Below are 16,335 nucleotides of genomic sequence, written 5' to 3'. Positions count from 1 at the left end.
CTGAGATAAAGGCACAGAAGCGGGAGCCATGAGATATGTGGTCAGTGTCTGAAACTGTGAGCAACACATCAGCCAAGTCACTTCACCTCCTTCTGCTGTTCTCCTTGCGGTGGACAAAAGCGTTCCTCTGAATCTAACTGTGCTCTAGCTGCAGTTACTGACCAAGCTGTTGAGCATTTTTCTGCTGAATACGGTGTGCCCTTTGGATCTGCTGGTTGCAAACAGCTCAGAGAGGTGCTCCCTACGCCGTTTCGGTTACCGTGAGCTGTGTCAGCTTAAACAGTTTCATCAACTGGGGTTTGTTTGCACAAGGAGATCCAACAGAGCAGTGACAGGCAGCTGGGGCAGAACAGTGGGCACCAACGCCATTCGTTAATTCAGCTGCTTCCACAGGACACAACTATCCACAACTGTTCATATGGGAGCTCAGGTTTCTCTTAAGGGTCATAGATAATGTGTTGGTTTTGCGTGGCAAGGTTTTGGTAGCGGGGGGGCTACAGGGGTGGCTTCTGTGAGAAGCTGCTAGAAGCTTCTCCTGTGTCTGACAGAGCCAATGCCAGCCGGCTCCAAGATGGACCCACTGCTGGCCAAGGCCAAGCCAATCAGCGCCTCTGTGATAACATATTTAAGAAAGAGAAAAACAGCTAGGGAGAGCTTTTGCAGCCAGAGAGAGGAGTGAGAAGATGTAAGAACATCTGCAGACACCAAGGTCAGTGCAGAAGGAGGGGCAGGAGGTGCTCCAGGCGCCAGAGCAAGATCCCCCTGCAGCCCGTGGTGAAGACCATGGTGAAGCAGGCTGTCCCCCTGCAGCCCATGGAGGGAGGATGAGGGGGTGTAGAGATTCCACCTGCAGCCCGTGGAGGACCCCATGCTGGAGCAGGTGGAGACACCTGAAGGAGGCTGTGGCCCCGTGGGAAGCCCGCGCTGGAGCAAGCTCCTGGCAGGACCTGTGGACCCGTGGAGAGAGGAGCCCACGCCAGAGCAGGTTTGCTGACAGGACTTGTGACCCCGTGGGGGACCCACGCTGGAGCAGTCTGTTCCTGAAGGTCTGCACCCCGTGGAGGAGACTCACGTTGGAGAAGGTCGTGAAGGACTGTAGCCCGTGAGAGGGACCCCACGCTGGAGCGGGGGAACGATGAGAGGAGTCCTCCCCCTGAGGATGAAGAAGTGGCAGAAACACCGCGTGAGGAACTGACCGTAACCCCCACTCCCCGTCCCCCTGTGCCGCTGAGGGGGGCGGAGGTTGAAGCCGGGAGTGAAGTTGAGCCCGGGAAGCTGGGAGGGGTGGGGGGAGGTGTTTTAAGATTTGGTTTTATTTCTCATTCCTCTACTCTATTTTGCTTAGTAATAAATAAGATGAATTCCCTCTCTAAGTTCGGTCTGTTTTGCTCGTGATGATAATTAGAGAATGATCTCTCCCTGTCCTTATCTTGACCCGTAAGTTTTTTTTCATTGTACCTTTTCTCCCCTGTCTAATAAAAGAGGGGAGTGATAGAGCGGCTCTGGTGGGCACCTGGCCCTCAGCCAGGGCCAACCCACCACAGTCTTTTTTGAAATTGTCTCCACCTGCTCCAGCGTGGGGTCCTCCACGGGCTGCAGGTGGAATCGCTACACCCCCTCATCCTCCCTCCATGGGCTGCAGGGGAACAGCCTGCTTCACCTCAATAAATCCCAAATAACTAAGATTTGCTTAAGTTTAGGATGCTTATGTACACCACCTATGCAAATAGGTCTGTTATCCTTTTTATTTTATTATATAGGAAGCCTCAGGTGTGTGTACGGCCCTTACCTCAAATGCAGACAAGGTGCATATCATGAAGAACTCATAGGATCAATTAGACAAACGCAGTTAATAAACACAAAATAAGGACAAGCTGAGCAAAACAGCAAGGAGAGAGAATTTTCTCATTTCAAAGCATCACGTGCTACTGGCACCAGAGAAGTAATTACTAAATTGGTATTTGGAGAGAAACAGCTTGAAAGTTTGGGTTTCCTAATGGCCAAGCTAGAATATACAAGCTTAAAAATGATGCAACGATTTAAACTACAAGGCTGTTATTTAAACACAGGTTAAAACGTTTTCATTTTGTAATTACGTCAGAAGACCTGGAAGCACCTCTCAAACCTGCTTTTGTCAGAGCTGCAGGCAGAGGCAGGACTGATGGGGAGTCACGTCCCATTACCTTCACACACCGTACTTGTTGGGGTGCTCCCACAGCTCCCAGTTAGCAAATGGCCTGGGTAACAACAGCGGTTTGAGCACGTCAAAGAGGATCAGATAGAATCATAGATAACCAGGTTGGAAAGGACCTCAAGCATTATCAGGTTTGACTTTTGACAGCCATCGATGGATTAAACAGTAACTGGAAGCCTGGCAAAGAACAGTCAGATTCAAGAGAAGTATAAAAGCAACAAGAACGTCTGCAAAGGGGGCAGAGATCTTGGAGAGGAAAAGGCTGCAAGTCAAAACCTGGTTTGACACGGCCAGAAGACTCTTCGATGGCATCACAGCCTCCACCACAGCGAGAAGCTTCCCTGTCAGCATGCCAGCTACTGGCCTGATAATTTGGGGTGCAACAAGTAGGGACTCACACCTCAGGTGTGGAAAAAGTAATTATTAAATTTAAATAAGTGTTTCCTAAAGACGCGATGCCAGGAACTGACCTTGCTAGGCACATCTTAACTGTCAGCTTAGAAGGGATAGCTCTACTTACTGATATTGATCCCTACAAAATTAAAAAATGAAGATGAGAACAAATACATGAAAAAGATTAAGAGAATCCCAATAAACTCAATGATAAACTTAAACATGATAATTCACCAGTCACTGAGAAGAAGAAAAATTCAAGACAAAAAGGATATATCCTTGCCAGTCTCATTTTCTACCACAACATCCTCCATAGATTCAAAGTACTGGTTCCAAAGCACTGGTGAAAAATCACGCTTTCTTCCAGGGCTGCAAGACACCAAAAAAAAAAAGAAAAAAGAATCACAGTAAGAGTTATGTTTAAAATCTTTCATTTAAATTGGCATACAGGCAGCATTACATACATTGAAGAGAGCACGCCGGTGTTACACAACAGTTTAGGATTGGAAGCAAACGATGCTTTAGTGAAATTCCTTTCCAGCTACAATATTAGTAATTTTAGGGTCAGTAAGGAAATCCTCCCCCTTTTCCCCCCCAATTGTTGCTCGTATTGAGGAGATCACAAAGATGCACATGAAAACTAGTGGAGACACAGAGAGAAGAGTATTTTCCTCGTAAAGCGATACCAAGGAAGACCAAACAATGGTGATTTAGACTAGAGAGACCAAAACCAAAGGAAAAAGAACAGGGCACATAGTGATACTGTCCCAGGACAATCTCCCAATTTGCAATGATGCACGGATCAGGCGCTTCCAAAGTCAAAGTCAGAAGTCCTTAGATTCACAGAACCCCAGACTGGTGGGGGCTGGCAGGGACCTCTGGAGATCATCCAGTCCAACCCCCTGCCAGAGCAGGATCACCCAGAGCAGGTGGCACAGGATGGCGTCCAGGCGGGTTTGGAATCTCTCCAGAGAAGGAGACTCCACAACCTCTCTGGGCAGCCTGTCCCAGGGCTCGGTCACCCGCAGAGGGAAGAAGTTTTTCCTCACGGTCAGGTGGAACTTCCTGCGGTCCAGTTTGTGCCCGTTGCCCCTTGTCCTGTCGCTGGGCACCACTGAGAAGAGTCTGGCCCCTTCCTCTTGACACCCACCCTTTAGATAGTGATAAGTGTTGATCAGATCCCCTCTCAGGCTTCTCTTCCCCAGGCTAACCAGCCCCAGCTCTCTCAGCCTTTCCTCACACCAGAGATGCTCCAGGCCCCTCATCCTCCTCGCAGCCCTCCCCTGGACTCTCCCCAGTAGTTCCCTCTCTGTCTGGAACTGGGGAGCCCAGACCTGGACACAGAACTCCAGCTGTGGCCTCACCAGGGCAGAGCAGAGCAGAGGGGGAGGACAACCTCCCTCGACCTGCTGGCCACGCTCTTCTCCATGCACCCCAGGACACCTTTGGCCTTCTTGGCCACGAGGGCACACTGCTGGTCTTGGAGAGCTTCCTGTCCACCAGCACTCCCAGGTCCTTCTCCGCAGCGCTGCTTCCCAGCAGGTCACCCCCAACCTGTCCTGGTGCTGGGGTTATTCCTCCCTGGGTGCAGGACCCTCCCCTTGCCCTTGTTGAATTTCATTGGGTTCCTCTCCGCCCAACTCTCCGGCCTGTCCAGATCTCGCTGAATGGCAGCGCAGCCTCCTGCTGTGTCGGCCAGTCCTCCCAGTTCTGTATGAAATACTTTTGTATTTAATGGTCTTGCTGTAGCCTTAAAGCAAGCCCGATGCTGACGTGACTGGGAGCACTCCGGTGCCTGGAACACAGGAAACCATCCTGAATTTATGACTCAGCCCATGAATCATAATTAAAACAAGAATATGTCCCTCTCAGAAGTCACCTTGACACCACAGCATTAAAAAGCAGAGTGTCAGCTATTTACTGAAGGTTACTACTTGCCATGAGATTACAGCTTTCCTAGAACTCTCCTCTAATTTTTGGAAGAAATCTCATTCAAACAGAAAGTCAACCTGTCCTGAAGGCTCAGTGGCTGGTAAAAAAAACTGTGGAGAGAATTGAGCAGTGTGGTATATAGAAGAAACTTAGAAACACCGTTGGGAGTAGAATAAATAATATCCACCGGGTTTAAATTAACAGCAGCAAGTTTTAATTACAGCTCAAGTTTCCTGGAATTTATTGCAATGGTTAAAACTTTAACATATTTGTAAACAGATCTAGTATTTAAATACTGCATGTAAGGCAACATCAGGACTGTGATGGAAAAGAACAAGACCAAATTTAATTCAGCATATGCTTCCATATGTATCCTGCCTCAGTTAAATATAAGGACCATGAGAACGGCATCGCAACGAAGGCCAATAAACACCCCTCAAGCTGCTTTCTTCTGTTCTTAAAACAACGGTCTGCAATTCTGAGAATATCCTATAATAAAAACATTTTGTTAGGAAGGATGCTATCAAGTCCAGCAACACAAATAAAAGTAGTGAGTCCAAAAGGCTGAAGTTATTTAAATAAATCAATTTTTAAACAAGTAGGATTTTTAAAAGCTGTATTTTAAATTAATGATGATAACCACAAGACTGCGTTACATGGATGCTGGTAGACTACTTCCATGCGAGGAATGGCTTTCAGGGTCTGGTTTGCTCCAGGCTTTGCACTTATTCCCTGTAATTCCTTTAGAAATCATAATCTGCCCGTACAGAAACACTGCTTCACCACCATCAAAAAAACCCTCCAACAACCCAATCTGGCCAAACGCACCCCAATCACTGGAGACTTCTGGATGCCCAATTCTATCCATCACACATTAGGGAGCTAGTGCCCAGAAGCAAGATTTCTTTTTCTATCACATCGTTTGCCAAATACTGATGAATAAGCACCAAACAGGCAAGAAAATCTTAACGGTGGATGCTAGGGGAAGAGAAGGTGCTTTGGAGATTGACCGAAACCACTGTGTTAAAAGAGGACTCGGTGTGTTGAGACTTGGACATCAGTGCTACCTGTGGACTGCTTCGTGCTAGTAACTACTTCTACCTGGAGAGGTTTCCTCCTTTTGTATAAAGCTGGCATCTTCCTACCAGTGCTCCACAGGGAGTAACACCCCAACTGAGGCAGTAAAACAAAGCCCGATTTTCCCAGTAACACATTTTCAAAGGGTGAATCACAGTCATTATTCCCCATAAGCAATGAGACTCGTCTCCTCTTTATAATAAGTCTAATTTCCGCCGCAGTTTGTTGACAGGTAGGTACATCGCAAAGCACTGCAACAAATTATGCTTTAAATTAGCTGCTCCTGTAGTACTAATGTCAGGTCATATCCAGCACCTTAGGGAATGCAATTCCCCTAAATTACTGGGTGAATGCAGAAGACCTGTTCTGCGGAAATCGTATAAACCAGGACTCTCAAAGGTGCCCAGTCGACAAACCAATTTATTTTTTGCTTCCATCCAAAGGTGCAGCTGTGCCCTCTCCTTGCAGCCCCATTACTAACAAAAGGCTCCACAATCAAAATTTTCCTGATGACTCAGTTGATGCAAAATCTGTTTCTCAGGCTGACAGTCACTCAGTAAGGCTAAAAGAGTAGTGCTTAATTTTGGCAGTGACATAATTAGGCTAGATTCGAGCCCAGTATACAGGATGAGTAACAGCACACCATTTTAACAGGCTTTTTGTACTTCAAGTCTTCTGGGGGAGGCAATCAGCGCAGAATATTAAAATCAAGCATGGATGTGGGGGGGTGAAAGACCTTCACAGAAGGAAAATCTCCTCTGTTGAAGGAAGTTTCTGCTGAATTCTTGGCTTCCTAAAGAAAGGAACAGACAAAGGAGCTTTTCAATTTTGTAGAAACAAAACTCCTATTCCCCCCCTGATATTTCTAGAAAATGAAAGATAAGATAACCACCCCCTGAATGGTCCAAATTCACTTCTGTGGGTTTCCAGACTTCAGTATTGCTCGTCAAATTTCAATTAAATAAAATGAGATGTCACACACCTACGTAAATTCAGGAAATAGTAACCTTTTTTACAGCCTCAGCTTAATCTCATTCTCTGACTAAAGAAAAAAAAAAATTGCATTCAAACCTTAGCCTTTCAAAGAATGCTGTAGATCAGGAAGAACAGAGCAATATAATATCAAGATGACAAGTTGTCATAATACTGGGAAGAACCAAGCACACCTTCATAGGTGTCCAAGTATCCAAGGAAGGGAGACAACACTTGCTGTGACACTGATACATCATCCTGCTAGGAAAAAAATAAACACAAAAATTCCCAGCGCAGGTCAAGATTAAAAAAAACCCAACTAATGCTGAATTTCATAAGCAAGAACTTGGTATGAAATACAGAAAATGCATATTATTGATAAGAGCTTCAAGCCACCTGACTTACAATTGGTTTATCTTCTAGAACCACAAGAATCGGTATGATGAGAGACAGCAAAGATCCATCCGGCTCTGCAACATGTCACCAAGAGATGCCAGAACAGCAAGTGCTCTGGAAAGGGTTAAGTAGGGAATAGGGTATGACCTCCAAATTTTCACTATTAGCAGGACGGGGATCTCCAGAGGCTGCATCCTCAGCACTGCATTACAGGGAGGGCAGTTTCCATTAGCTCGTCACATAAAATACAAGTCACTTCCAGCCAGAGCTGCTTCCACAACATCTGTGACAACAGTGCCACGATTTAATTAGGCTTTCAGCAAAAAGGATTACTTCTATTTGCTTTTAAACCCACACTGTAATAACATTTGCCGGTTCTTCTCTACAATATTAATGACTGTATACACCCCTATCATATTTCCCTTGCCTGGGCCACGTATTTTTCAAGCCGAGAATCCTAATCTATTGATCATCGCCTTGCTTGGAAGCCATCCCAGCCCCGATCACACTCTCTCTCCGTACCATTTCTGGTTCTTTCTGGAAATGGAGAGAACTGCCTACAGCTCGGATGATTTCCCTTCTCCAGTCTTTGAATAGGTAGGATGTGCAGTTAGCGACAATAAATTTGATCACCCTTTTAAAATGAAGCATTTCAGCGCAGTCAGACTTTTTCATAGCGTGTTATGGCTCGTTTTAGGTTTGATCGTCCTGAATAATTCCAGGTGATTAGCAAATACTGTCATCTGCCTGGCTACATAATCCATAAATCCAGCAAGCAGCAGGAACTCCCTGGAAACTCCTCCTTTATTGTGAGACCAGAAAGTTTGTAAGTGGACTCTGAGCCATAAGAGAGGCGGAATATAGGGAAATCTGGAGCAAGTTGCTGATTAATATCATGCCAGATGAAGAGTTTTGACAAATTAATCCACTTTTTTGAAAGCAGGGTTACAGTACGGACAGCCATTATTACACAAGGCAAGGGAACACAGTAGCCTGTTGAGTAGTGCAAGGATATTAAAGTCATATTGCGTAGGAGAGGTATGGAATCACATGAATCACCAGTAGAACAAGTTTGGGATATTTAGAACCAAAATTAATCATAACAAAAAGCAAGAAATGAACTTCTCACAGCTGCACACCAATGCTAGGAGCCCAAACTGCAACAACGTGAAGTAGGTTGAGCTGTCACTGACGACATCTGGCTCAGGATCTGTCACAAATGGCAAAACCCATGTCAGAATTTCTACCACTAAGTGCAGATTTTTAAGCATTCAAGACTGCTAGAGGGAATATTAAGCACAACACTAACCAAAATCAGCTACCAATAGCCAAGCCATGCAGCAAGCGTTCATTAATCCTGCATGGGCAAGAGCAGGTATAGAGGAACTCGACGTCGTTCCTTTCGACAGATGAAGAACAGATCTCAAAACTAACAAAGTGAAGTCACGTACCCAGGCACAAGGCAAAGAAAGTGCATTAACAGGATGGAGCATGCGGTCCTGTGAAGCACAGTCTCCGGAAAGCCGGTGCTTTGTCGGCTGACTGCATACACCAAAGCAAGAGCACGGTGACCCCGGTCATGACGTGATTCTCAGGCACCTAAGGACGATCTCAACTTGGAGCACAGAGTGTACTACTGCTGCACAAGGCACTGGTGCCACAATGTCTGGAATACCGTACCTGCAGGTGGATCAATAGTTTAAGGATATAACTTAAGAAGGTTTTCCAGTCTTAATTATTCTTTGAACAAGGGCTATAACGAGAAGCTTTACAGAGCCCAATCTGGTTAAACACAATGCCAGGACTGATGTGGGGCGGGGTGGTGGAGGAGGAATAACAGAGTAAGCTCAGTTCACTTCATCTCAATTGCTCAGATTGAAGGGGATTTTTAGCTCGCTTTCTCAAATGTATGTCTTCATGAGATCAGATAACACCGAGAATTTGCTAGGTTGACCTGATGCAGCTCTTTCTCCTGGAACTAGCAGACAAATGGAAAAGACAACCCTCTGGTTACTGAGAGCACTGATACACAGTCGCTGTAACGCAGAATAAACTTGTGAGGCTAGTGCAGACGACATCTCCTTCCTTCCCCATTCCTCCAGATTGAACACAACAAGCTGAAAACAAAAATGGTTTTCATAGAATCCCAGAATGGTCTTGGTTGGAAGGGACCTTTAAAGATCATCTAGTTCCAACCCTCTGCCGCAGGCAGGGGCATCTTTCAGTAGACCAGGTTGCTCAAAGCCCCGTCCAACCTGGCCTTGAACATTTCCAATGCTGGGGCATCCACAACTGCTCTGATCTTTCCCAGATCTGTTCCCTACCTGGCTAACTGCAAGGCCAACCCAGCACAATGAAGATGAAGAAGATGAGTAGCAGGACATTAGGAGACATTGCTCCTTTCAGTAGCAGCACAAACCCATGCAGGGTTGGCCTGATCACATTGCCACAGTCTGAATTTGTGAAGCAACTATCAACTGAAATGGTTAAGCTTTGCTCAGTTTCACAAAAGCTGTCCATAATTCTTAAGCAAAAGTAAGATTACATTGGTCAACTTTCCATTTTGCTTGGGGAAAACCTGAATGGGAAATAAAAACAACAACAACCCAACAAGGGCACAATCAAAAGACTTACGAGTATTTTTGTATCTTCTTCCAACGTAATTTCTGACAGCAGAGGCCCAACATAAAGACTACTGCTAAAATTTTCATGCAAGAGGCAGGCAGATGCTAATACCAAGCCAGAGCCATGGAGAATATTTCATGGATTGCAAGAGGAAACCATGAAATCAGAGCCGAGCCCTTCCCTAGGAACTTGCCACCCTACTCCTTGCCATACTGTTTGATTTAGTGGCATTAGTGAATGATTTAAATTCAGCTTAACCCCTCCAGAGAAAAATGTGAGTAGTTGCATGTCATATATGAAATATATGGGAACAATATCTACCAGAACTCCTATGTTTGTAGGGGAATTGGAGCAGAAAGTGAAGAGGAGCTGGGAATTAAAAACTATTGTCACCTCCAATGAGAATATGTGCAAAATGTAATTTAAAGCAAAATACTTGCCTCCAAACAATGCTGAAGAAACATAAATGACCTCTCATCTAATAGTGAGCCCTGAAAAGGGCGGAATAAACATGTATTTTTCCACAAAACACCTGGTGACCGCAGGAAGCTGAGCAGTGGCTGATTCCAGAGAAACATTTCTCTGAAAAAAAGAATTAGTATCTTTGATTTGTTATTTTTCCTAAAGCTTCTTTTTTTAGTGCTACATCAACACACATTCAAAATTAGAAGCAAGCCTAATAAACAGCAGCTGTGATTTTGTACCTTCCTATGCTGAAGCAGTATTTTGCTGACCAAATATTTAAACTGACAGAACTAATTACTGCTTTGTAAAGTATCCGGCAGACCAAACCAGAACTGGATCCAACATAATAACTTTTCTAGAATGATCCTTAAACTCCAAGCCAGCCAGCCAGCATATTAAACTGGAATCACAAAACAAATTCCAGGCACCTTCTACAGCTAGTTTTACCCTATTGTGCAGTTTGTCCTCTTCATCATGTACTGAAAACGTGCACATACTGCAAACAATCCCGGAGCGACAGGAGCCCACGGGGCTCAGTAAATCTCTTGCCAATTTTTAAGTTCTTTCTCCGTCCCCCCAGGTATTTTCCTAAAAAGTGAGGGAAAAAAAAACAAAACAAACCAAGATTGTACCAAGCAGGGAGAAGCATTTTTAGAAAATTTTTTTTTTTGGCTGAGAGTCCATATTTAAAACTACTAAAGCAATTATGGAACATCATGTGCATGAATACTTAGGTTTTGCATCATATTTGAAGCTGACCAAAGCAAATCCAACTTAATCTATATGTAAGAACTGCCATGGATGACAAGTTGTATTTTAAAATTCTAAAAATTGACAAGAAGAGTGTTTTTAAAGATGCTGAATACATAGAATGTTCCTTTATGAAAAAAGCTTTGGGGAAAAAATGGATTAAAATGGAATAAATTATTTGAAATTGTCATGATTGAATTACACAGATCTGATCCAATCAAGCCCATCAAGGTATTTAAAAGATCTTGGGAGATCATATATAATTTTTATTCCCATACTGGAAAAGAACAGCAAATTGTCTTTCATTTTCAAATCTGGATCCTTAACTCTGAATAAACTAGTTCTGTAAGCAAACTAGTGTAAAACTCAAGACACAAAATAATAACGGCAAATGCATCAGCTGCTACAGCTGTCAGGAGCTGCTGCTGTTGATCTCGGTCCTTTTCCTTCACCAATTACGTTACAAACTCCATTATTTGATTTCCCCAAAGAACTCTGAGCATAAAGTTAGATTTTATTTCCATTCCAACTGAGTGATTCGAACGAATCACTTGCAATAGGCAGGCAATTTCAAACACAACCTTAAATGAATTTGCTCCTTAAAATAAATGGACATCGAAAAACAAACTTCAAGTTCCTTTCAGTGGTGTGATTTTCACAAAGAGAGGCACCACCTTCCTTAAATCCAGGCTACGCAAGCAAAGCTGGGTATTGCTGCCACACACGCGTGTGTCTGTGGACGGGAGGGGGCTCTAATCTGGAGGAAGCCAGGTAGCAGAAATCAATGCGATGTGCTGTGAAACACGACGAAATTCTAAGCGTGCATCCTGTGCGGCCGCAAAAGCCAGTCAAAACTACGTTGCAGCAGGCATTTTAACTATTCAGTGGGTTTGCTTAAATATTAATACCCGTGTTCCACACAATCAACATCCCTACCGTTTGCATTTTCACACGTGTCATTACTTTGATATACAAGTGGAAGCGTGGAAGAGGCTGCGGCTGGAAGGAGAGCTACGATTCACAGTGACGGAGCTGAGCTCTCGGCCCCCTGCGACAGTCCCACGGGCACAGCACAGCTATTTGCTTCGGACACTTTGACCTCTTGAATGAGACTCTCCCAATAAAGAGACATAAAGAAGCCATTGTGCTGGAAAATGGCAAAAAAGAATTAAAAAAGGAAAAAAAAAAAGTCTGTTTTCACCTATTTGAATGCAGTAATAGTTGACATTTTATTACAAACTACTGAAACATGGATTAACCTTTTAACAGCGTATTAATCAAAATTAAGTCTTAGATCTTTTTGGTAAGAAGTCTTCAGTATAAATGGCAAGAGCTTCTTTGCAAAACGAATAATCTCAGTCTAAGTTTGAAAATGATGTTTTGAAGAACGCATCCCACCCCGTTAGTTCGCCTTTCTAGTCAAAGACGACTGAAGCTTGAGAAATCTCAGTGCCGCAGTAAATTATTTTTCTATTTTCCTACAGCAACATCACTTGCTCCACCCTCTGCTTCTTATGATCTGCTTTCAACCACATCATACAGTCACATTAACATGGTCTGAATGGTTGATAAAAAAAGAAAGAATAAAAAAGAAAGTACCCAACACTCTATCAGAGGATTGGTGCATACGAAGCAAAGCATTTAGCCATGGAAAATTCAGCTTGCCAGCGCTGTTGGATATGAAGTTTAAACCCATTTTAATGGCCCTGCTTCCAAGTCAAGAAATTCAAAGCGCAGAGATAAAATAGATTTATAAACACGAGATGCTTAATACAGCTAACAAACGTTTCTCTAAGTTTAATTATTTTTGTTCCCTGTAAAAGTTTGAATTTTAAAGGACTATTTCAGTATAGCCTTGTACATTTGCCAGCACCGTAAGTCGCACTCTCATTTTTCTCTGTATAATTAATCACATTCTCTTTCAGAGGCCTGACTATGGAATCTTGCATTGCATCCTGCTATGGCTAAACTCAGCTAAACCTAAGTTAAGCCCAGGTAGAAATAATTTACACGAACGCAGACAAGGTGCAAGCAGTTACATAGCAGAACTGTAGCCCACAACCTGAATGGGGGGGGCAAAGTCGTACCACCGAAAAAAACCCCAACCCAGTTCTGCCGAGATGTACGAATGAAATTATCATCTACAAATGTAGATGAAATAATTTTTCCAGTTCACAGGTGTGTGAAAACCTCTGTTGAAGTTCCACATCCAGTTTTGGGCACTGCTGTCCAAAAATGAAAACACAGCTTAAGATGAGAAGAGATCAGAGATCTTGGAGGAAGGAAAAAAGGTTAAAGGAAGAAAGTATTGAGTCCACGGACTGATCAGAAGCAAAGGTCTAGATGATGCTGACACCCAGCCACCCTTCTCTCCTGCGAGCTTCATCAGCAACCGGAGACGAGTAGATGACACAACCACACAAAACTGACAAACAATTCCATGCAGTTCTGGCATTTGAAAGAGCTGACTAAAAATGTGACCCACAGTGCCCACTGCCCCACTAAAACCAGCATCCAGTACCCACGCTCCATCTTCAGACCAGTGTTGGAGCTCTCCGACGCATGGCTCTACCCAGCCTATTTAAAAAGCCACCTCACCACCTTCCCAGATCTGCCTTCCATAAAACGTGTCTACAGCACGACAACTTCACCTCATCATTACTTGTACTTTGCTGCCTCCGTATTCCACTTGTCTCCTTTTTACGCTTAAGTCGCAAGTATCTCCGGATGATGCTGTTCTCGTGTCAGACGTGCAGTGCCTCACGCGACAGGAACATCACCCATAAAGGGATTTACTCGATGTCAGAGCAGTAAACTAAAAATACAACTGCGCCGTTCAACTACAACACGACCGTGAACTATTCCCTGCTGCTTCCAAGGGGAAGGACAGGGGAATTCTTGATCCTTAACCGGATTTCAAATTAGTGCTTTCAGAAAGTAATTGAAAGGGGAAAGAAAATAAAAAAAAAAAAAAAAAAAATGTTTATAGCATTATAGAACAACAGAAAACAAAATTCCCTTCATAATCATTTCCCTAACAGAGAACATTCAAAAACCCTCTGAAGATGAGCAAGATAGGAAGCATTACATAAATTACTATATGGGATTGCTACTAACGAGCACTGCACGAGCATAAATGTTGTCAAACTGCAAAAATACCCCACAGACGTACATCATTAAAACCCTTTAAAAATCCCTGGAAATGCTCAATTGTAATTTGTTTGTTTACCTGCGATGAGCAAGTGAAGCAAGAAATATCATGGGGGTTTTGTTAGCACCTCATTAAGTTAGTAACTTAATGGCCTTTACTTTTGGTTATTTTTCTAATAAAAATTATCACGAGGATGGATTTCCAGAAATGACAACACTGATGTGGAAAATATATCCCGCAGCACGGCATCATTTTGCAAGAACATAGCCAAGGAGAGGGACACATCAGCTCCCTTAGCTTATATTCCAGGAAATTAATTTTTGACTTTTTATTTAACACAGAGACACCTGCCTTCAGGAAACATCTGACAGAAGATGATGCCAGCAGCAAGATAAGATGCAAACTGATTTTCATCCTGTTTAAGGCCACCTGAACACTGATGTTGGAAGTTTTTATATTTATTATTACAGTAGGAATACCTAACTGAACAAGCAATGTGTCCTGGTGTTTGTTTACAGCACCATCGATGTACGTATTGCTGTATGGAAAGAATTAGATGGGGTGCTGACAAAGTTTACAATGCATGAAACAAGTTTAAAGTACATTGAAAATTACACAAAATAACCACAGGGCATCAGTTAAACAGCATAAAACAAGAGTAAGAAATAAAAAACTTTATTTCTTCACCTAAAACAGAAGAATTGTGTTTGGCAGACTTTGTACAGCATAAGGGTTTGCTTGGTTAACTCTGTTCTGAACAGAGTCAGCATAATTAAATTATATCTTTAACATTAAATCTAGCCTTACATGTACCACGTAACCTTCAGCACACTCCTGTGAAATACAAGACTCTCCACAACACAAACGGATGAACTAGTGGTTTAGTGACTCGCTCGTAACCCCACACATGTTCTACACAACGTCGGGAAACCGAGCCCCTGAATCCCAACTCTCAATATCACATAACCAAGAGATACAGGACAGCAGTTCTGAGAAAGAGCAATCCCCTCTGAAAGTAATTCAAAACTGATTATTTCTAATTTCTATGCCTCTTTCTACCCCAGTACAAATTAATCCTTAAATACAACTTTTTTGCTTAACCTCAAAGCCATGCCAAACACCTACACGAAGCTTAGCTTAGAAATAATTCATATTAAGAGAAATAAGTATTTGATGAAGATTCGTTAGTATTAGTTCACGTACTAACTACATCTATTTGGATAGATATAATACAATTGAATATAAAGAATAAGATTTTGAAATAAATGTTTTCACATTATGCTCTAAAGGAGAGGAGAAACAGTCCTCTCCCATCCACAAATACCTAAACAGTTTATTTCAGTCACAGTGGAGTAGCTGTCTTTTTCATTATTTCTTTTAGTTATCTGATTTCATGCGTCAAGGCAAAGGAGATTTCCTGCAGGAATTGTAGGATATTTTTATCCTCCAAATAGAGCACTTCATATCGTGCAGGGATCATGCAGCACACACCTGAACCTCGCAGAGGCCAGCTCTCGCACGGAAGCTGGCACTCCTCCGAAGGATCGATCCCTGGTGTTTGTCACAATCCAGCCCTCAGATTTCATACTTTTAACAACCACGTATGTATCAGAAGTCACACAGCCCTGAAAATGCATTTTCTCCAGATTTAATAAAACATCCATGTTGCTATCGTTCTGCTCAAATCCACACTCTTTGCACAGGGCTGCCAAACTCTTCTCTTAAGCATCCTGAGACCACGTCTCTCCTGAGCCCGAGACCCCGTGCTTATTGCCAACTTCCTTTGCTCCACTCTGCAACTATAACTTCCCTCCCTATGATCTAGCCATAACCCTGCTGCAAGATCACCTTGCTCTCCTTTTGCCATAACTGGGTACCTGCTTTGAAAGCAAGCTTCTCCCTCACACCTTTGGAGATGAAATTACTAAATTCCCTTCAAAGCCATCCCATTTGCAGCCCACTTTCTCCCTCTGGCTTATGGTTAAAGAATAAAGCTTTTGCCAAGGTTGTTCTTGTCCAGTCAGTCCTTTTAACTTGCCATCCACACAGCTAAACACTGGTCAATCTTCTCTCACAGTTTCCAAAACATGTTCTCATTCCTGCTTCAAGGATTTGACATCTGCACTGGACCATCCCAGGTTTTCCATCATCTGAAGCAGGGACTTGAGTCACTTGGCAGAGCTCACCTAGTATACAGCTTCACATAAGTGTCTGCTGCTGAGAAATAACATTTAAATATACCTCTCTCCCCCAACCACGCTTTCACCGACTTTGAGGTGCCACCTAGATAAATCACAACGCATTAGACCCTCCCTTCAAACCCAGATGGCAAAAAGACTCAGAGAAAAGGCTTGCTGAAGAGCAATCCCAGCACTGAGGA

At 43.3% G+C, this 16,335-nt stretch overlaps 1 protein-coding gene across 3 annotated transcripts in view; it reads right to left on the bottom strand.

Moving 5' to 3' along the window:
• Positions 1-16,335, bottom strand: part of PPME1 (protein phosphatase methylesterase 1) — a 34,886-nt gene that overhangs the window by 17,030 nt on the left and 1,521 nt on the right. For 2 of the 3 annotated variants that reach the window (XR_012833460.1, XM_075742645.1), the window contains exon 2: positions 2,863-2,956. Coding sequence is in view for 2 of the 3 variants with exons in the window: in XM_075742645.1 (XP_075598760.1) it covers positions 2,863-2,956 (94 nt within the window). In the remaining variant the exon portion in view is untranslated. Of the gene's footprint in view, positions 1-2,849; positions 2,957-16,335 lie in introns of all 3 variants that reach the window. The other variant, XM_075742646.1, reaches the window with a different exon arrangement.

The sequence above is a fragment of the Balearica regulorum genome, chromosome 1, assembly GCF_011004875.1.
Source record: "Balearica regulorum gibbericeps isolate bBalReg1 chromosome 1, bBalReg1.pri, whole genome shotgun sequence".
Classification (NCBI taxonomy): Eukaryota; Metazoa; Chordata; class Aves; order Gruiformes; family Gruidae; genus Balearica; species Balearica regulorum.
The sequence above is the reverse complement of the archived record's forward strand: the minus strand, read 5'-3'. Positions and strand labels throughout refer to the sequence as shown.